Genomic DNA, 22,102 nt, shown 5'->3' with positions numbered 1-22,102 from the left:
TTCATGTTGAGTAACATGTTCGACCCGGCTGGCACAGAGCCCAGTGGTAATTGGGACAACACTATTCTGTGTCTATTTTGCGCCGGTTGTTGCTATGCTACCAAAAGGGAACTCTTTAGAGTCAGTTGAGCTCTGTGGGGTGTGGTATGGAGGTTAGAGGCCTGCATTTCTTACTTACTGGCTCTACTCTGATTCTGAGTTTGTCCCTCTTGTCCAGTTCTACCCCTCAGACTAGGCTGAATGCACAAAAAGTAACAATGGCCATGATCCAGCTTTCTAAAGGTCAGTTCTAGAATCAAGTTCAAATATATTGCTAATCTCTGAGGAATTCTTAACCTCTTGTGATTGTCAAAAGGGTATTATGTTCTAAAATTATATTGTAAATTGGAATGGTAGAGTTATGTCCTTCATGGAGTTATCAGAATTGTACGGGAAGGTCTGCTCAATCCAAGAGCACAACCAATTGATTACAGCATTACCCCAAAAATGGAGGAGGCAGGTGGCAGCGGGAGGAGGTAGGGAACTGGTCTGTCTGCCCAATATAAAGGATCAAAACTGTCGGGGGAATAAAAATAGCATAAATAGGAAAGTATACCAGTTTCATTTGAGGACCAGGATGTTTACAACTGTGCCACACAGATTGTCAGTTTTGTCTTGTCTTCCTACACACCTGGTTCCAATCCTATTCATTACATGTTGTGTATTTAACCCTCTGTTTCTCCTCATGTTCTTGTCAGAGATTGTTTGTTGTTATGTGCTCGTGTTGTTGGATTGGTGCGCGACGGGTTATTGTACCCATGTTTATTTTATTATGTACTTTGGTTTTGGAGTTTGTTTTTACATTATTAAACTACTCCAGTTACACCAAGTTTGTTTCTCCTGCGCCTGACTTCCCTGCCACCTACACACACGACAGGTATTGCCCTCAGGTAGCCTGTTTCTGGTCTCAGGTTCAGGAATGGCTGAAAATGCATAGCATGGACCTAAAATTAACCCTTGAAATAGTATTGTTAGGAGATCTGGAGAGACCGGGTCAGTAAATTCCGAATATACTAATACGCTTAGTAAAAGTGTTTATCTTCAACTCGCAATCTGTGGATTCTATTCGATTAGATAGATTGAATTTGTACATTAAACATCAGAGCATAGTTGAAAGATATGTGTTGCGTAGAAACCCGAAGTGGTTGGCCAGCAGAGATAGATGGGAGGGCTGAAGGAAGCTGTGGGAGTGGAGTTGCTGTGCGGAATGATGGTCAAAGATAAATAAAAAAAAATTAAAGTAAAACTAAAACATAACAAAAAGTATGTTTGCATGACACTGAGGGGCAGTGTTTTTACAACTAATGCCGGTTTGCCTGAGGCTGATGCTGTGCAGGTGTTTGTACACATGCAAATACACACACACTCTCATGCAACTGGTATGAGGTAGTTGTTGAGCGGCTTCACTGCAAGTATATTGTATGTTTCGGATATTCGCAATTTTTTTTTAACGATTAATCATTTTCCAACAATATATCAATCCATTGTCTGTCTGTACACAGTATATTATGTATAATAGGGTATGAAATATAAAGGTGAGACTGGAACAATACTTTTAGAATTCAGAAAAAAGAATCCTCAAAATCCTGAAACTGTAGGTGCAACCAGTTTGTGTGAAATGCCCTTAAGCACTGCAATAATCAACTTTATTTTGTATCAAAGCCCAATGTATCTGTTGACGAGTAAAGCGAACTGAAGTTGCGAACTTTGCCTTCAAACTGAAGGCAAAGCAGACAAATACAGTGCGCTACCAAAGTATTGGAACAGTGACACATTTGTTTGTTGTTTTGGCTCTGTACTCCAGCACTTTAGATTTGAAATTATACAATGCATATAAGGTTAAAGTGCAGACTGTCAGCTTCAATTTGAGGGTATTTTCATCCATATTGGGTGAACTGTATAGAAATTACATCACTTTCTGTACATAGTTAGGGGACCAAAATTATTGGGACAAATTCACTTATGTGAATTGTGAATAATAATAATAATGAGTGAGAAAGTTAGACACACAAATATCAGGTGGCAGGTAGACAAGTGGTTAGAGTGTTGGGCCAATAACCGAAAGGTTGCTAGATGGAATCCCTGAGCTGACAAGGTAAAAATCCGGATGCCGCAAACAATTGGAAAGGGGATTCATCAGAGAAAATGACTTTACCCCAGTCCTCAGCAGTCCAATCCCTGTACCTTTTGCAGAATATCAGTCTGTCCCTGATGTTGTTCCTGGAGAGAAGTGGCTTCTTTGCTGCCCTTCTTGACACCAGGCCATCCTCCAAAAGTCTTCACCTCACTGTGCGTGCAGATGCACTCACACCTGCCTGCTGCCATTCCTGAGCAAGCTCTGTACTGGTGGTGCCCCGATCCTGCAGCTGAATCAACTTTAGGAGATGGTCCTGGCGCTTGCTGGACTTTCTTGGGCGCCCTGAAGCCTATTTCACAACAATTGAACCGCTCTCCTTGAAGTTCTTGATGATCCGATAAATGGTTGATTTAGGTGCAATCTTACTGGCAGCAATATCCTTGTCTGTGAAGCCATTTTTGTGCAAAACAATGATGACGGCACGTGTTTCCTTGCAGGTAACCATGGTTGACAGAGGAAGAACAATGATTCCAAGCACCACCCTCCTTTTGAAGCTTCCAGTCTGTTATTCGAACTCAATCAGCATGACAGAGTGATCTCCGGCCTTGTCCTCGTCAACACTCACACCTGTGTTAACGAGAGAATCACTGACATGATGTCAGCTGATCCTTTTGTGGCAGGGCTGAAATGCAGTGGAAATGTTTTGGGGGATTCAGTTCATTTGCATGGCAAAGAGGGACTTTGCAATTAATTGCAATTCATCTGATCACTCTTCATAACATTCTGGAGTATATGCAAATTGCCATCATACAAACTGAGGCAGCAGACTTTGTGAAAATGAATAAGCGTGTCATTCTCAAAGCATTTGGCCACGACTGTACAATATTACGTATTGGATCTTTAAAATATACACCTTTTACAGTTGACCTACAATCCCTGCAATTTACCTATAAAATGGGCTGATGGTGAAGTAGACATACTTGGTATTCATATCACAAAAGATATAAATAAGCTCTCCACAATGAATTTAAATAGAAAACTTGTAAAAATAGACAAGATCCTGCAACCATGGAGAGGTAAATACCTGTCTATTTATGGAAAAATTGCCCTGATTAACTCCTTAGTCATATCTCAGTTTACTTATGGCGCTGCCTACTCCTGATGATTCGTTTTTCAAATCATATAAGCAAAAAAATATTTTGCTTTATCTGGGACGCTAAACCAGACAAAATAAAAAGTGCCTATCTATATAATGAATATGAATTTGGTGGGTTGAGATTATTAAATATAAAAGCACTAAACCTCTCTCTAAAAGCTTCACTCATTCAAAAGTTTTACTTGAACCCTAAATGGTTCTCAAGGAGATTACTAAGAAAAGCTCATCCATTGTTTAAAAATTGCCTTTTTGCCTTTGTGCAGATTGCCATGTCTCATTTTCGATTAATTGAAAATGATACCTTTTTCAAAGTATATCTTGTTTTCAAAACAAGCATTGCAGAGCTGGCTACAATTTACGACGAACAATGCCTTTTCCAGCATGATGGAGCACCTTGCCATAAGGTAAAAGTGATAACTAAGTGGCTCGGGGAACAAAACATCGATATTTTGGGTCCATGACCAGGAAACTCCTCAGACCTTAATCCTATTGAGAACTTGTGGTCAATCCTCAAGAGGCGGGTGGACAAACAAAAACCCACAAATTCTGACAAACTCCAAGCATTGATTATGCAGGAATGGACTGCCATCAGTCAGGATGTGGTCCAGAAGTGAATTGACAGCATGCCAGGGCGGATTGCAGAGGTCTTGAAAAAGAAGGGTCAACACAACTATTGACTCTTTGCATCAACTTCATGTAATTGTCAATAAAAGCCTTTGACACTTATGAAATGCTTGTAATTATACTTCAGTATTCCATAGTAACATCTGACAAAATATCTAAAGACACTGAAGCAGCAAACTTTGTGAAAATTAATATTTGTGTCATTCTCAAAACTTTTGGCTACGACTGTACACTTTATCATAATTAGGTTTTAGTCCAGAGAGTACAGAAAAGTTATCTAAATCTTCAATGAGACATTGCAGGGCTCTAGCTTGTGGACTTAATATAAAACTTAAGTCATCAGCATACATGGACACCATTTGTTTTTAAGCCTTGGATTTGTAATCCTCTAATGTTGTTATTGGATCTGATTTTAATAGCTAGCATTTCGGTGGCCATAACGAATAGATATGGTGACAACGGACAGCCTTGTTGAACTCCTCTTGACAATTCAAAACTCTCTGAGATGTAGCCATTATTTACTATTTTACACCTGGGGTGTAAGATTTTACGCCTGCTATACATTATTTTTACCCATTTTATAAGAGAATTACCAAAATGGAAAAAATCCACCCTTAATTTATCAAATACCTTTTCAAAATCCGCTATAAATACCAGGCCTGGCTTCTTAGATGTTTCATGATGTTCTATTATTTCCAATAGTTGTCGTATATTATCTCCAATGTATCGTCCATGTAAAAAAACCTGTCTGATCAGGATGAACAATACCTGGTAAAACCCTTTTAATTCTGAGTGCTATGCATTTCGCTAGTATTTTTGCATCACCACATTGAAGTGTAATGGGCCTCCATTTTTTTTAGATAGACTGGGTCTTTATATTTGCCATCTGGGTCTTGTTTTAATAATAGTGAAATCAGACCTTCCTGCTGAGTACCTGACAGACTACCATTTCTATAGGAGTAGGTAAAACAATCTAACAATGGAGCTTTTAGTATATCTACCGGTATGCCATCAAGCCTTGGGGTTTTTCCAGACTGAAAGGATTTAATAGCCTCAATGTTATTCCTCTGTAATTTGGCTGATCTTTCTGTACAATTTCTGTGTTCGTTTTCCATTTTTTATATTATTTGGAAAGAATTCCGTACCAAAATCTTCGTTCTGTGGGAGAGGATGAGACGGAAAAGAGAACATCTACCTAAAATAATTAGCTTCCTCTTTTAAAATATCATTCGGGGAATCATAGATGACTGTCTTCAGTAACGAGTTTATGCAAATTATTTTTGTTAGCGTTCCTATATATGAGATTCAGGAAGACTTTTGTGCATTTTTCTCCATATTCCATCCAGTTTGCTTTATTTTTGTAGTAGATTACATTAGATCGTTCTTGAATAAGTTTCTAAAGTTATTTTTGTTTTTCCTCTAACTTCTTTTCTATCTCTGTAGTATTGTTTTTATTGCTATCTACCTGTACTGTTAGTTCATGGATTCTCATTGTTATTAGTCTTGTCTCTTTAGCCAGAAACAGCTTTTTTAGTATTGATGAATATAGATTTGAATGACCTTTGAAGGTTCATTTAAAGGTATCCCAAACAATAAGGTGATTTGCTGAATCTATATTATACTGGAACAATTCAGTTATAAATTATTTTGTCTTAGTTACAAATAAGTTGTCCTCCAGTACACTTTGATTAAATTTCCAATGTCTACTTGGAAAATCTATAGGAGTTATGTGAATGCCAATTAGATGATGATCCGATCGCATTCTGTCTCCTATTAAAACGTTTTTAACCTTTGATGCAAGAGAGAAAGAGACAAGAAAGTTGTCAACCCCATTCCTTTTTCCACACAACTTCATCTAAGGATGTAGAGTGAGTTTCCTGTAAACAGTATATGTTATATTCCTTTTCTTTTAGCCATGTAAAGACTGATCTTTTTTTATATCTGCTAAACCGTTACAATTATAACTGTATGCCTCCCCTTACCATAACTAGATACTATTCTCAGTCTAAATTGACCATCATTTAGTGCTTGTAAAGTTACTGCCATCAGAGGTATTAGAGCTTTCAAATGTCTGATATTTAGAATTCAAGAATTAGGTTCTAGCAATATTTGTTTTATTCCCTTGCCTGTTTGCCTGTGAGCCAATGCCACAGATGTTAGAAAATTGAGACAAGATATTATGTGTGTAGTAAATCTGAGTAGGTTGATGTGTATAATATTGGATGTGATTTAGTGAGTGTGTACGATGTCTGTATAAGAGTAAGACTATAATGTGTGATGTCCAAATAAATAATAACTCCGCCAATTTGCATTGTTAAGTGTCTATGTGTGTAACATGTAGTGCGTATAGCCTTAATATTCATGATGATAATTGTAATCCATAACGTATTGCCGTCATAGTTGCATCATAATTACCTTTACCATAATTGAAAAACACATCCCAGCATTTCCATTGACGTTTTACATGATCATGAAAGAGACCTTGCATTACTCTAGAGACAGCCTCACTACAGTACAAATGTATTCTGTACAATGTTATTATGCCCCTATTCTAATATCTTCCCCTTGCTTTTTGTAAACATATATAAACGTGTAGACAATTGCATAAAAAATATAGACAAACAATAAACACATTAAATTATAACAGTTCTCGACAGAGAAGAGAGAGAGCGAGTGAGAGAAGAGAGCGAGATCAGGTGTGTGTGTGTGTGTGTCCGTGTGTGTGTGTGTGTGTCCATGTGTGTAAGCGAGCATGTAATTGAGTATGTGTGTGTTCATATCCACTTCATAGTGTTCAGATATTTTTACAGTTCCCATACTTTCTTTTTTTCGTAACCTGAAGTCCCTGTAGAATTTAGTACAGCCGTTAATCATTCTTTGTAGCAAAGCACTCCCTAGCCTGAAGGCCCTTATCAGTGGGAACAATAACTCAATTGCTGTGATTCTAAAGGGCTCTGTTTTTATGTTTTTCTTCAGCTCCCTGTAGTTTTGAAAGAATACCAAATTGAAATGTTGACGCAGTCGCCGGTAAATTATGTTTTCTGTGAAAGCGATAATGATGTGAATGTTGCCCAACTTTACCAGTAATTAGCCCTAGCCGGTGTGTTGAGTTCTCCTCTGCAGTTTACTAGATAGTGACAGTAGGCCTTTAATGCCATGTCCTGCTTTATTAGGCTTCTTTACCCATCTAGATCAGTGGCCAGGTCAATAATGGTTGACTGCTGCCACTTTCCCCTGCAAGCCAAATGGAAATGGACGCTGCTGTCGGGTCACAGTAGAGAGGTGGGGGGGAATACTTAGCCTGTGAAGTAGAGATGGATTCACTAGCTTAGTGATCCGGTCATTGACATTCTCAATGTGTGTGTGTGTGTGTTTAGGAAGTACATGCCTGAACTATGGCCTTGCTTTATCTTTGTATGTGAGGACATGGTAGCTGTCAAGTCATTTGGTAATAATGATTGGGGACCTACCTAGATATAACCTACATTTTCCCAGTCATTGGGAATCTTGTCATCTTGTGAAACGATGTAACTAGCTCTGTAATGAATCTAAAACTCATTGTCTTCCTCTCTTTCTTCCCTAGAGTGGGCCGATCTTTACTAGATACAGTACCTCCTCCATCGAGGTGGGCTAAGATGAGTATAACCAGTGATGAAGTGAACTTCTTGGTCTACAGATATCTTCAGGAGTCAGGTATGTATGACTGCCAACCTCCCTGTAACACACTTGTCCTGTCTCGCTCTGTCTCTGTCTGTCTGCTGAAATTATTCTTATACTTCTGCTTTACATATTTCTTGTGTATTTGTTTCTGTGGTAATGTAGGAATTCAGAATGGCTTTGTAGTTGACCTTGTTGATTATGTTGTTATGGATTAGACTGCATTGACTCTTTCTAAATCACATGTGTCAAACTCATTCCACTGGCTGAGTGTCTGCGGGTTTTCATTCCTCCCTTGTACTTGATTGATGAATTAAGGTCACTGATTTGTAAGGAACTCCCCTCACCTGGTTGTCCAGGTCTTAATTGAATGGAAAGACTAAGACACTAAGCCCTCCATGGAATGAGTTTGACACCCCTGATCTAAACGGTCCCTAAAGGTTTGGGAATTTTGGCACACATTTTACCAATGGCTACTTCAATACATTCACCAAAAACATGATGAAAAGCTTGAGAGAGTGCAGGAATAGGAAAGTAGAGGTGTCAGTAACTCCAGAAACTACAGGTACAACTACAGCCTATTCTACCTGTCTGTTGGCTGTTCAGAATATCGCTTTCCCTTCATGTGTACCTGTGTCAACATGCCATTCACGTTACCCTATTTTTCACAGGGTGAATGAATTATTGAGATCCTAGCCACTGTATTTGATTACTGTAGGGGCTTTCTTTGAAGCCAGTCATTGGATAAATGCTTGATAGCTCTGGCATTTTAACATTTCTTCCGCTGAAAATGTCTACTTGGAATAATGAATGACTTTCTACGTTCCCTTTTATTTTTTGGTTTACATAAAATTGATATAAAAAGTTAGAAATAACACCTCAGACATGGCAGATGTCTGTAGATATGTCTGTGTAGGAGTGAGACGTTTGTGTTGCAGGGTCTCTGGTGTTCTCGTTGTACTGACTGTGTTCTCTGTGTGTCCCTTTCCAGGTTTCTCCCACTCAGCGTTCACCTTTGGCATTGAGAGCCACATCAGCCAGTCCAACATCAATGGAACACTAGTGCCCCCTGCTGCCCTCATCTCCATCCTGCAGAAAGGCCTCCTGTATGTGGAGGCAGAGATCAGCATCAACGAGGTGAGCTCAGGGGCTCCAGTCCAGGCTGCCTTCTAGTGCTGCCTTGGGTCGCATTCATTAGTGCATACCGTAGCAAAACATTTAGCAAAAGAACACACACACACACACACATATATATATATATATATATATATATATATATATATATATATATATATATATATATATATATATATATATATACGGTACTAGTAAACGTTTGGACACACCTACTCATTCCAGGGTTTTTCTTTATTTTTACTATTTTCTACATTGTAGAATAATAGTGAAGACATCAAAACTATGAAATAACACATATGGAATCATGTAGTAACCAAAAAAGTGTTAAACAAATCAAAATATATTTTATATTTCAGATTCTTCAAAGTAGCTACCTTTTGCTTTGATGACAGCTTTGCACACTCTTGGCATTCTCTCAACCAGCTTCATTAGGTAGTCACCAGGAATGCATTTCAATTAACAGGTGTGCCTTGTTAATTTGTGGAATTTCTTTCCTTCTTAATGTGTTTGAGCCAATCAGTTATGTTGTGACAAGGTAGGGGTGGTATACAGAAGATAGCCCCAATGGTAAAAGACTTGGTAAAAGACCAAGTCCATATTATGGCAAGAACTGCTCAAATAAGCAAAGAGAAACGACAGTCCATCATTACTTTAAGACATGAAGGTCAGTCAATACAGAACATTTCAAGAACTTTGAAAGTTTCTTCAAGTGCAGCCGCAAAAACCATCAAGCGCTATGATGAAACAGGCTCTCATGAGGACCGCCACAGGAAAGGAAGATCCAGAGTTACCTCTGCCACAGAGGATAAGTTAGTTACCAGCCTCAGAAATTGCAGCCCAAATAAATGTTTCAAGTAACAGACACATCTCAACATCAACTGTTCAGAGGAGGCTGCGTAAATCAGGCCTTCATGGTCGAATTGCTGGAAAGAAACTACTACCAAAGGACACCAATAAGAAGAAGAGACTTGCTTGGGCCAAGAAGCACGAGCAATGGACATTAGACTGGTAGAAATCTGTCCTTTGGTCTGGTGAGTCCAAATTGGAGATTTTTGGTTCCAACTGCCTTGTCTTTGTGAGACGCAGAGTAGGTGAATGTGGTTCATGTGGTTCCCACCATGAAGCATGGAGGTGGGATGGTGTGGGGGTGCTTTGCTGGTGACACTGTCAGTCATTTATTTACAATACAAGGCACACATACCCAGCATAGCTACCACAGCATTCTGCAGATATACGCCATCCCATCTGGTTTGCGCTTAGTAGGACTATCATTTGTTTTTCAACAGGACCCAAAACACACATCCAGGCGGTGTAAGGGCTATTTGAGCAAGAAGGATAGCGATGCAGTGCTACATCAGATGACCTGGCCTCCACAATCACCCGACCTCAACCCAATTGAGATCGTTTGGGATGAGGTGGACCGCAGAGTGAAGGGAAAGCAGCCAACAAGTGCTCAGCATATGTGGGAACTCCTTCAAGCATTCCAGGTGAAACTGGTTGAGAGAATGCCAAGAGTGCAAAACTGTCATCAAGGCAAAGGGTGGCTACTTTGAAGAATATAAAATATATTTTGATTTGTTTAACACTTTTTTGGGCATTATTACATGATTCCATGTGTTATTTCATAGTTTTGATGTCTTCACTATTATTCTATAATGTAGAAAATTGTACAAATAAAGAGAAACCCTTGAATAAGTAGTTGTGTCCAAACTTTTGACTGAGTGTGTATGTGTGTATGTGTGTGTGTGTGTGTGTGTGTGTGTGTGTGTGTGTGTGTGTGTGTGTGTGTGTGTGTGTGTGTGTGTGTGTGTGTGTGTGTGTGTGTGTGTGTGTGTGTGTGTGTGTGTATATATATATATATATATATAGTTTATTCATTAAGGTTCTTTTTCAATCTGTTTTCTTCCTTTTGGTGCCTAGAGAATACAACCCTGGCCTGGACTACCACACCCAGAACAAACACCACACAGTCTCCATGTAAATCAATGGGGTTGTTTATATAAGACTGCCCTCACTAATACAATACTTAGCTCAGCAGTCATTTGTATGCTAAATAAGTTTATCGAAGTCATGAATCTCAAACAATACCAAAATCAATACACTATTGTACTTGGCAAATTAAAAATGTAAATCCTACAGTTCGAATTTATTGTTCATCAGTGCACTCTACATCCAATGGGGTAACCATGGCATATTTGGTGTTGTGTTGGCAGGATGGCACGGTGTTTGATGGGCGGCCCATTGAGTCTCTGTCACTCATCGACGCGGTGATGCCAGATGTGGTGCAGACGCGGCAGCAGGCCTTCCGTGACAAGCTAGCCCAGCAACAGGCGGCCTGCACCATGGCATCCACCGCCGCAAGCAACCAACCCAACGCACCAAAGAACGGAGAGGCCATCGTAAATGGAGAAGAGAACGGCACACACACCATGTGTAAGAACAGCCTCCTGTCTAACAGGGCCGTTTAGCTATCACTAGCTAGCGTTGTCGTGCCGTAACCTATCAAATGATAGCTAAACATTTTCCCACATTATCTTGATACTTACTATGTGAGACTTACTACATCAAGCAGTGTGTGTGTGATACTCTAGAGCCGTGGGATTTTCACTGAATGTGAGGTAATTAGTAACATGGCATTGAGTGTTGATGAATTTGACCCTGCATGCATTCACCTTCATTGTGCCTCCCTAACAGATGCTTCTAGAATTCAGTCAGTGAAACCAGAGAGGTATGGATTGGGTGAAGCATTAGATTAGGGAGAAACCGATAGAGGATGTTGTGGATGTTTGTGTCAGCCGATCCCACTGGAGTTAGTCTGTCTGTGTGGGTGGGTGGGTGGCAGAACATCAGCAAAGACTATGTTAGTTTAAGTAATGCTTGTCTGAACAGACAGGGATGCTGCAGCCCCGTAGGAATGCTCTTCAGCAAAAACAAGTCTGGAAGAAAAACACATTTTATCAATACTGCAGGCAGGATATGAAGATGATTACTGGATTAGCTCTTAGCTCATCTCCCAGAATGGTTGAGCTTTGATCCTCTAGAGATTGTTCCTTCCGCTTCAATTGGGTCAACAAGTACGTTTGATGCGGTAGTTGCAAATCTTAGATAACACTGTTATTTAAGACTTAGTAACTGTCTCGGGCTCTCGGCGATTTGCCGTTAATGTTTTGGAACTAGCCTAATTTAAATTCTCTGATCTTAAATGGTTATGATTTGAAAGGGGAGAGGTTAAACACCTCTAATTTTTGTCAGAAACCAACTTAGAGGGAAACAGTCCAGATAGTTAAAGTTTTTGCAACTGAATATGGCTCTGGATGAGAAGGAAATGGAACTATATTTTCAATATATGTGATCTCCTGTATAGTAGGTACTGGGAGTCATGTATGTGTCTGTTTTATTTCTTTATTTTATTTAACCTTTATTTTACTAGGCAAGTCAGTTAAGAACAAATTCTTATTTACAATGACATCCTACCCCGGCCAAACCCTAACCCGGACGACGCTGGGCCATTTGTGCGCGCCCTATGGGACTCCCAATCACGTCCGGTTGTGATACAGCCTGGAATCAAACCATGATCTGTAGTGATGCCTCTAGCACTGTTTTTTGTTGTTGTTTTTTTTGTTTCTCTGTCGGCCCCAGCCTCGAACTCAGGCCCTGTGTGTAGTTAACCGACCTTCTCTGCCCATTCATCGCCATTTTACCTGTTGTTGTTGTCTCAGCTGATTAGCTGTTGTTGTCTTAGCTAGCTCTCCCAATCAACACCTGTGATTGCTTTATGTCTCTCTCAAATGTCAATATGCCTTGTATACTGTTGTTTAGAGTATTGGACTAGTAACTGAAAGGTTGCAAGATCAAATCCCTGAGCTGACACGGTAAAAATCTGTCGTTCTGCCCCTGAACAAGGCAGTTAACCCACTGTTCCTAGGCCGTCATTGAAAATATGAATTTGTTCTTAACTGACTTGCCTAGTTAAATAAAGGTAAAATAAAATAAAAATGTTTTAGTTTACTGCGGAGCCCATAGTCCCACTCAACATGCCTCAGATACCTCCTTTGTCCCACCTCCCACACATGTGGTGACCTCACCCAGCATAACTAGAGTGTCCAGAGATGCAACCTCTCTTATCATCACTCAATGCCGGGTTTACCTCCACTGTACCCGCACCCCACCATACCCCTGTCTGTACATTATGCCCTGAATCTATTCTACCACGCCCAGAAATCTGCTCCTTTTATTCTCTGTCCCCAACGCACTAGATGACCAGTTTTGATAGCCTTTAGCCGTACCCTCATCCTACTCCTCCTCTGTTCCTCGGGTGATGTGGAGGTTAACCCAGGCCCTGTGTGTCCCCAGGCACTCTCATTTGTTAACTTTTGTAACCGAAAAAGCCTTGGTTTCATGCATATTAACATCAGAAGCCTCCTCCCTAAGTTTGTTTTACTCACTGCATTAGCACACTCCGCCAACCCTGATGTCTTTCCCGTGTCTGAATCCTGGCTTAGGAAGGCCACCAAAAATTCTGAGATTTTCATCCCTAACTACAACATTTTCCGTCAAGATTGAACTGCCAAAGGGGGAGGAGTTGCAATCTACTGCAGAGATAGATTGCAAAGTTCTGTCATACTTTCCAGGTCTATGCCCAAACAGTTCGAGCTTCTAATTTAAAAAATGTATCTCTCCAGAAATAAGTCTCTCACTGTTGCCGCCTGTTATAGACCCCCCTCAGCTCCCAGCTGTGCCCTGGACACCATATATGAATTGATTGCCCCCCATCTATCTTCAGAATTCATTCTGTTAGGTGACCTAAACTGGGATATGCTTAACACCCAGGCAGTCCTACAATCTAAGCTAGATGCCCTCAATCTCACACAAATTATCAACGAACCCACCAGGTACAACCCTAAATCCGTAAACACGGGCATCCTCATAGATATTATCCTGACCAACTTGCCCTCCAAATACACCTCTGCTGTTTTCAATCAGGATCTCAGCAATCACTGCCTCATTGACCTGCATCCGTTATGGGTGTGCGGTCAAACGCTCCCTAAAACACTTCTGCAAGCAGGCTTTTCTAATCGACCTGGCCTGGGTATCCTGGAAGGATATTGACCTCATCCCGTCAGTTGAGGATGCCTGGTCGTTCTTTAAAAGTAATTTCCTCACCATCTTAAATAAGCATGCTTCTTTCATAAAATGTAGAACGAAGAACAGATATAGCCCATGGTTCACTCCAGACCTGACTGCCCTCGACCAGCACAAAAATATCCTGTGGCGTACTGCACTAGCATTGAATAGTCCCCGCGATATGAAACTTGTCAGGGAAGTTAGGAACCAATACACGCAGTCATTCAGGAAAGCAAATGCTAGCTTTTTCAAACAGAAATTTGCATCCTGTAGCTCTAACTCCAAAAGGTTTTGGGACACTGTAAGGTCCATGGAGAATAAGAGCACCTCCTCCCAGCTGCCCACTTCACTGAGGCTAGGTAACACTGTCACCACTTATGAATCCACGATAATCGAGAATTTCAATAAGCATTTCTCTACGGCTGGCCATGCTTTCCTCCTGGCTACCCTGACCCCGGCCAACAGCTCCGCACCCCCCACAGCTACTTGCCCAAGCCTCCCCAGCTTCTCGTTCACCCAAATCTAAATAGCAGATGTTCTGAAAGAGCTGCAAAACCTGGACCCGTACAAATCAGCTGGGCAAGACAACCTGGACCCTCTCTTTCTAAAATTATCCGCTGCCATTGTTGCAACCCCTATTACCAGTCTGTTAAACCTCTCTTTCGTATCGTCCGAGATCCCTAAAGATTGGAAAGCTGCCGCAGTCATCCCCCTCTTCAAAGGGGGAGACACTCTAGACCCAAACTGTTATAGACCTATATCCATCCTGCCCTGCCTTTCTAAAGTCTTCGAAAGCCAAGTTAATAAACAGATCATTGACCATTTTGAATCCCACCGCACCTTCTACGCTGTGCAATCTGGTTTCCGAGCTGGTCATGGGTGCACCTCAGCCACGCTCAAGGTACTAAACGATATCATAACCTCCATCGATAAAAGACAATACTGTGCAGCCGTCTTCATCGACCTGGCCAAGGCTTTCGACTCTGTCAATCACGGTATTCTTATCGACAGACTCAATAGCCTTGGTTTCTCAAATGACTGCCTCACCTGGTTCACCAACTACTTCTCAGATAGAGTTCAGTGTGTCAAATTGGAGGGCCTATTGCCCGGACCTCTGGCAGTCTCTATGGGGATACCACAGGGTTCAATTCTCGGGCGACTCTTTTCTCTGTATATATCAACGATGTTGCTCTTGCTGCGGGTGATTCCCTGACACCTCTACACAGACGACACCATTCTGTATACATCTGGCCCTTCTTTGGACAATGTGTTAACAAACCTCCAAACGAGCTTCACGAGGCAACACTCCTTCCGTGGCCTCCAACTGCTCTTAAACGCTAGGAAAACGAAATGCATGCTTTTCAACCGTTCGCTGCCCACATGCGCCCGCCCGACTAGCATCACTACTCTGGACAGTTCTGACTTATGTGGACAACTACAAATACCTAGGTGTCTGGCTAGACTGTAAACTCTCCTTCCAGACTCATATTAAACATCTCCAACCCTAAATAAAATCAAGATTCGGCTTCCTATTATGCAACAAAGCCTCCTTTACTCACGCGCCAAACATACCCTCGTAAAACTGACTATCCTACCAATCCTCGACTTCGGTGATGTCATTTACAAAATAGCCTCCAACACTCTACTCAGCAAACTGGATGCAGTCTATCACAGTGCCATCCGTTTTGTCCCCAAAGCCCCATATACCACCCACCACTGCGACCTGTATGCTCTAGTCGGCTGGCCCTCGCTACATATTCGTCGCCAGACCCACTGGCTCCAGGACATCTATAAGTCTTTGCTAGGTAAAGCTGCGCCTTATCTCAGCTCACTGGTCACGATAACAACACCCACCTGTAGCACGCACTCCAGCAGGTATATCTCACTGGTCATCCCCAAAGCCAACACCTGGTTTGGCCGCCTTTCCTTCCAGTTCTCCGCTGCCAATGACTGGAACGAATTGCAAAAATCGCTGAAGCTGGAGACTTATATTTCCCTCACTAACTTTAAACATCAGCTATCCGAGCAGCTAACTGATCGCTGCAGCTGTACATAGCCCGTCTGTAAATAGCCCATCCAATCTACCTACCTCATCCCCATATTGCTTTTATTTACTTTTCTGCTCTTTTGCACATCAGTATCACTATTTACACACCATCATCTGCTCATCATCATCTGCTCATCTATCACTCCAGTGTTAATCTGCTAAATTGTAATTATTTCGCTACTATGGCCTATTTATTGCCTTACTTCCTCACACCATTTGCACACACTGTATATAGACTTTCTTTTTTCTATTGTGTTATTGACTGTGCGCGTGTTTATTCCATGTGTAACTCTGTGTTGTTGTTTGTGTCGCACTGCTTTGCTTTATCTTGGCCAGGTCGCAGTTGTAAATGAGAACTTGTTCTCAACTAGCCTACCTGGTTAAATAAAGGTGAAATAAAAAAATATATAAAAAAATGCCATGCCTTAGATCGCTGCGCCACTCAGGAGCCCCAGTGTATAACAGAGTGTGGATGTGATCTGATTACAGATAACCACAGTGAGCCCATGGAGATGGAGATGGACGTGGAGATCCCAGCCAGCAAGGCCACGGTCCTCCGAGGCCACGAGTCAGAGGTGTTCATCTGTGCCTGGAACCCTGTCAGCGACCTGCTGGCCTCAGGGTGAGTCTCACTGGGGAGGGGAAGTGTGGGGGGCACAGGGATGGGTCAGTACTGGGTTCAGCTTTTCTGAGACTAGCGAGGCTAGAGCAGCTCACTCACACACTGTCTCTGTCTCTGTCTCTGTCTCTGTCTGTCTGTATTGACTTTCTCTTCTGTATTCTGCCTGTGTGTGTGTGTGTCTAGGTCGGGAGACTCGACAGCCCGGATCTGGAACCTGAATGAGAACAGTAACAGTAGTTCCACCCAGCTGGTACTCAGACACTGCATCAGGGAGGGAGGCCAGGACGTCCCCAGCAACAAAGATGTCACCTCACTAGACTGGAATGTGAGTTCTCAATTGTCCATTCCATCCATCATCTACTGTGTCAATTCTCACTTGACGGAAATGGTCTGGAACGGAACATTAGAAGTCCTCTATACTGAGTACAGTTAACTAACTGCTCTATTTGACCCCATAGAGCGACGGGACACTCTTAGCAACAGGATCTTATGATGGATTTGCAAGGATATGGACAAAAGATGGTTTGTTGAGTTTTGTTGCATTTTAATTCATTTATATTACAGTGCCCAATGCCAAACCTGAATCATATTGTCATCTGTGCAGATACATTAAACTCTTGTCTTTCACAGGTAATCTGGCTAGCACCTTGGGGCAACATAAAGGGCCCATATTTGCACTGAAGTGGAACAAGAAAGGAAACTCTATCCTCAGTGCTGGTGTAGATAAGGTATTTAAAAAATATATATTTTATTGTATATATTATTTAATCGAATAAATCAAGTAACTCCAGTAGCAATCAGCTATCCCTGCAGTATTTGCTATGTATCTGTTGTCATTTTCCAGACAACAATCATTTGGGACGCACACACAGGAGAGGCCAAGCAGCAGTTCCCCTTCCACTCAGGTAAGCCCCTTGTGTCCCGAACAGAAAGATGTAGGACTTCAGCTGCTCGGTTGATGTGAGTTAACCCTTTGAATACTGTCCTTGTCCTTCTGTGTTGCCTCCTACCTACAGCTCCAGCCCTTGACGTGGACTGGCAGAACAACACAACGTTTGCCTCCTGCAGCACAGACATGTGCATTCACGTGTGTCGAATGGGCAGCGACCGGCCGCTCAAAACCTTCCAAGGCCACACGGTAAACAAACAGCATCTCTGTTCTAGCCTCTACATCTCACCACTGAGGACGTAGTCACACTTAGGATTTCTCTGCTTCCTGTATTTTCCCAAACTTCTGAAGGTCTGTAAACAGGATAATGTGTAACTATTAAACGGATAAGCATGATGTCTTATTGGTCCTCTACAAGTCTACATGTCTGTCTTCCCATGTGTTTTTCAGAATGAAGTCAATGCTATCAAGTGGGACCCGTCAGGGATGTTACTAGCCTCCTGCTCTGATGACATGACTTTAAAGGTAAGGCCAGCGCTTCTACTTCAGCCAAGATTTTGGACACACAATAAATTCCACCTCTTTCCTATGACCATGATCTCTATATGTCAATATAATAATGTAATGATTACACAGTGCTGTTCTCTTTCCCAGATCTGGAGTATGAAGCAGGACTCGTGGGTCCATGACCTCCAGGCCCACAGTAAAGAGATCTACACTATCAAGTGGAGCCCTACCGGCCCCGGCACCAGCAACCCCAACTTCAACATCATGCTGGCTAGGTGGGACACACTCACAGCACCTAGACTTGTTCTGGGACAGCGTTGTGATTTATGAGTTGAGAATGGACAGTGTGTGTGCCAGTGAAGGGGTCTCTTGTCAAGAAGTGTCCCAGACATTCTCTCAGGGCTAGTAACTGTCAGTGGATCAGGGACATAAAGCCAATGCTTCTATATGTAAATGTTACAGTTAAAATACCACAGGCATTTACAACCTCTTCTGAAATCCCCTGGGATGGGCGTAAATTTCACTCTGGATGTAAAACTGCCATTACTGCTATGACTTGTTAGGAACTTGATAGTAATATTAGGTAAATGCGGTATTGTACACCAAGATACAGCTCATGTCTGATCATGTGATTTAATCGGTTCTTTCCCAACTTCTGTTTATTAATTTCGTTTTAATCTCACAATATTTTCCTGTGTCCTTGTAAAGTGAGATTTGCAATCTAGCCAGGGGCAGCCCCAGAAGACTTGGCTTACACTACCTAATAATAACATTTTGATGAGAACGTGTTAATGAACTTCAGCTCCTCTTTTCATTAACACATGCACTCAACCGTGTCTCTCATTTTGTGGTGACAGATGTTCTCACCGATTCTACAACATCACACATCTCGCTTTGGCTTTGTGGACCAGCATTTTGAATTAGAGTTTGCATCGAGCACCAAAGCCAACTTATTGACATATTTCATATCCTTCTTTCTATGTAGTGTTGTTGACAACCTGAAGCTAGAAAAAGGACTTTGTTGCTACTTTGTTATAAAGGTGTTAACTCTCCTGTCAAACCCTGTAAATTACCATCAGTACTGAAAGATCAGTAATGACTTGTTGGTATGAACATAAAGTTGAACAATGTTTGAGTTTTCATGTATTTCAGTTACAGTACGTATTTTCATTTAGTAGATGTCGATGGAGAACTGACCATGTGCTCTGTCCTACCCCTCAGTGCCTCGTTTGACTCGACGGTGCGTCTGTGGGACGTGGAGCGAGGTGTGTGTATCCACACCCTTACCAAACACCAGGAGCCCGTTTACAGTGTGGCCTTCAGCCCCGACGGAAAGCACCTGGCCAGCGGCTCCTTCGACAAGTGTGTACACATCTGGAACACCATGGTGAGTCACCCTGGAGGTTATAACTCAGTTAACAGTTTATAACATGTAACAGCTTTTAGCAGCTTATAACAGATTGTAACATCTTATAACAGATTGTAACAGCGTATAACAGGTTATTATAGATTATAACATGTTATTATAGCTTATAACAGGTTATAGCATCTTATAACAGTTAGTTAGTAGGTCATGTGGTCAGGTAAAACACCTGGCCCTATGTTTAATACAGGCTGTGACATTGTTAGGTCAAGCAGGCAACTATGGTCCTCACGCAGTCCTCACCAGAGTTGGTGGTAATTTGGTTGTGTTGTGGTTGCAGTCTGGAGCCTTGGTGCATAGCTACAGGGGGACTGGAGGGATTTTCGAGGTGTGCTGGAACAGCACAGGAGACAAAGTTGGTGCTAGCGCTTCAGATGGATCGGTATGTTTGATACGATTATGATTTGTGTTTTAAAATGTATATCATTTGTATTGATATGTTTTTATTTTTTTCATTTATGCATGTGCTACTACCACTAATTTTTGTACGTAAAACCAAAGTGATAAAAAGCAAAGACCTTAATGCTTTAGTCTCAAGACCAATGCTTTCAGAAGTACATGGGGAGAAACCAAAATATTCTGAAGCATAATATGTATTATTAATCATGCTATCTTTGCCCTCCAGGTATGCGTTCTCGAGCTCCGAAAATAGCATCCTGGCAGTGATTTTGAAGATGGACCCTGGAATGTGCAGACAAAATGCCTTCTGCCATCAGCAAACACACTCTAATAGTTCAAAGTAGGCCTGGCAACGTGGAGGACAACCTCAGAGTGGACACAGGAGACCAACAAAATACTTTTTCTAACCTGCACAACCTACTCAATGGATTTGTGTCTCTTGTTTGAGACCACAAAGAAAATCTGCTGGGTTAATTCATCCACAGGACTGGACTAAATCTAATAATTGTTGTTCAGCCATGCTTTAAAAGGTGCCTAAAGAGGAAGTGAAATGACCACCTACCCCTGCTGTTATTTGGCTAGGGCCTGAATCATGAGGAAGGTTTGCTGAGGTTTGGATGTGTTTGGGGTCATATTGTGAGAGAAAGGTTGTGTTTTAGAACTTATCTAAGCACATGTTAACCCTATGGTGTCCTGAGTTGAGAAACAATGTGGGAGACATGAGGAGAGTGACATTGTTAGTGCTGCACTGCCCTCCTCAAATGTGATGTTTAAGTTGTCCTGAGTGGAAGATGGTTTCTGTTTCAAGAGCTCTTCTTGCAAATTTTTCTCAAATGGACTTTTGAAAGTCAGAGTAACACAAGGCGTTGCTATGAGGTAGTTCTGTTCTCGCATTTAATAACACCATTTTAATGAAGAAAAAACAACCTTTTAATGATGTTTTCATTCACATGAGGAAGAAAAAAACTTTTTGTGGACATCTTTACAAGATGCAAAAAGTGGTTTATAAGTATTCTCCCTTCTCGATGTAAATTTTATGAATGTAAAGATATGTAAATTAGATGAATACACAGACTTATATACTGCGTATATATGTTTATTTACAGTACACTTTGGCATCATCCTCTAGATGCGCAATACTGGCTAGAGATATTGCCCCTTTTCTTTGCTGATACTCAGTTACAAGACCCTGATTAAATTTAATGCATGTCAGAATTTTTTTTTACACCATGTATGTTCTTTTATTCTACCAATTATGTGTGCATCAGGTTGGTTTGTCAAGTCAGGTGGCGCTGTGGTGGACTGTAGCCATTTCACAGGACATGTCGGTGAACTTAGTCTGTATTCAGTTCTAATGACAACCAATGAAATGGAGATCAGAACAGACAGAGAACATGATGACTGACCAGGAGAAGGAGAGACCAGAAGGAGAGGAGGCTGTGAATGTTTTAATTGTGTTGTCTCAATGTTGCTTCAGTAGCAAACAGTCATCACTAGTCATCTTTTGATATTTTCTAACAGTACTCCTCTGTTTGGCACCGCAAGCTATTTGACAGAAACCCAGGTTACACTCTGACCGATCAATCTGATTGGTCAAGCGAAAGTCCTGCTGTAGCTTCTAAGCTGTGATTGGTTGAATTCGGTGGAGGTCCTGATGTCTCCACTGCCTGATCTAATAGGTCAGATTTGACTTCTGATTTGAGATACCTGTATAATGGGTTTAGCTTTAAATGGGGAAGTTCGTTTTACATGGCCCATTGAACATTTTAGACCTCTCCACTGGTACTTCAGTGAAATCACCCGGGGCACCGGGCCATGCCAAACGAACTCGCCCATTGTGTGCTGTATGTATACTTGTACTTACCATGGTCTAACGTGATATCTGTCTCTTCAAACTAACAAACTGACAATGCCTGTTTCCTGGTCCCTTTTCTCTCTTTCAGTCAAGATCATTTTAAGAGCAATGTGTGAAGTGCACTTTTTCAGAAGGTAGGAGCAGCTTTAGTTTGGATTTGTGATGAAAGGGGAAGGCCAGCATTTTTATTTCTTGTTTTTTACGACATAATCGGGCGTTGATGGATGGTTCATTGTCTGACTTATTTTTTGTTGCTGCTGAGAGCCATTATTGTCTGTGTCAGACTGAGAATCGGACTGTGGTTGGTGGCCATCTTGGCATGCTGAGAAGCCCAGTGTGGAATAAAATGCTGTGACTGACAGCGATCACTCTCCCCCACCCAGTCTAGGGTATGGTCATCTGTTTCCAAGACTAAACAATGAAATCACATTATGTCTCAAATAAAGCACTCTATTTTGATATTAGAAAACACTTTCCTTATATTGTTGGGTTCTTGTCGTTTCCCTTTAAATGTGGCAGAATGTATAGCATTACTATGATAATGTG

At 41.5% G+C, this 22,102-nt stretch overlaps 1 protein-coding gene across 1 annotated transcript in view; it reads left to right on the top strand.

Annotated features, from left to right (window-relative positions):
- Positions 1 to 22,027, top strand: part of LOC115161124 (F-box-like/WD repeat-containing protein TBL1X) — a 39,848-nt gene extending 17,821 nt beyond the window's left edge. Inside the window, exons 2-15 of the mRNA XM_029711879.1 lie at positions 7,480 to 7,589; positions 8,545 to 8,690; positions 10,904 to 11,123; positions 16,351 to 16,483; positions 16,667 to 16,808; positions 16,942 to 17,005; positions 17,114 to 17,211; positions 17,328 to 17,388; positions 17,500 to 17,621; positions 17,823 to 17,897; positions 18,027 to 18,154; positions 19,101 to 19,266; positions 19,583 to 19,684; positions 19,928 to 22,027. Coding sequence (XP_029567739.1) covers positions 7,532 to 7,589; positions 8,545 to 8,690; positions 10,904 to 11,123; positions 16,351 to 16,483; positions 16,667 to 16,808; positions 16,942 to 17,005; positions 17,114 to 17,211; positions 17,328 to 17,388; positions 17,500 to 17,621; positions 17,823 to 17,897; positions 18,027 to 18,154; positions 19,101 to 19,266; positions 19,583 to 19,684; positions 19,928 to 19,954 — 1,542 coding nt within the window. The 5' untranslated portion in view covers positions 7,480 to 7,531 and the 3' untranslated portion in view covers positions 19,955 to 22,027. The remainder of the gene's footprint in view (positions 1 to 7,479; positions 7,590 to 8,544; positions 8,691 to 10,903; positions 11,124 to 16,350; positions 16,484 to 16,666; positions 16,809 to 16,941; positions 17,006 to 17,113; positions 17,212 to 17,327; positions 17,389 to 17,499; positions 17,622 to 17,822; positions 17,898 to 18,026; positions 18,155 to 19,100; positions 19,267 to 19,582; positions 19,685 to 19,927) is intronic.
- Positions 22,028 to 22,102: the final 75 nt, after the last annotated feature.

This window comes from Salmo trutta, chromosome 24, assembly GCF_901001165.1.
Source record: "Salmo trutta chromosome 24, fSalTru1.1, whole genome shotgun sequence".
NCBI lineage: Eukaryota > Metazoa > Chordata > Actinopteri > Salmoniformes > Salmonidae > Salmo > Salmo trutta.
Note: the sequence above shows the minus strand (reverse complement) of the source record. Positions and strands in the feature narration are given on the sequence as shown.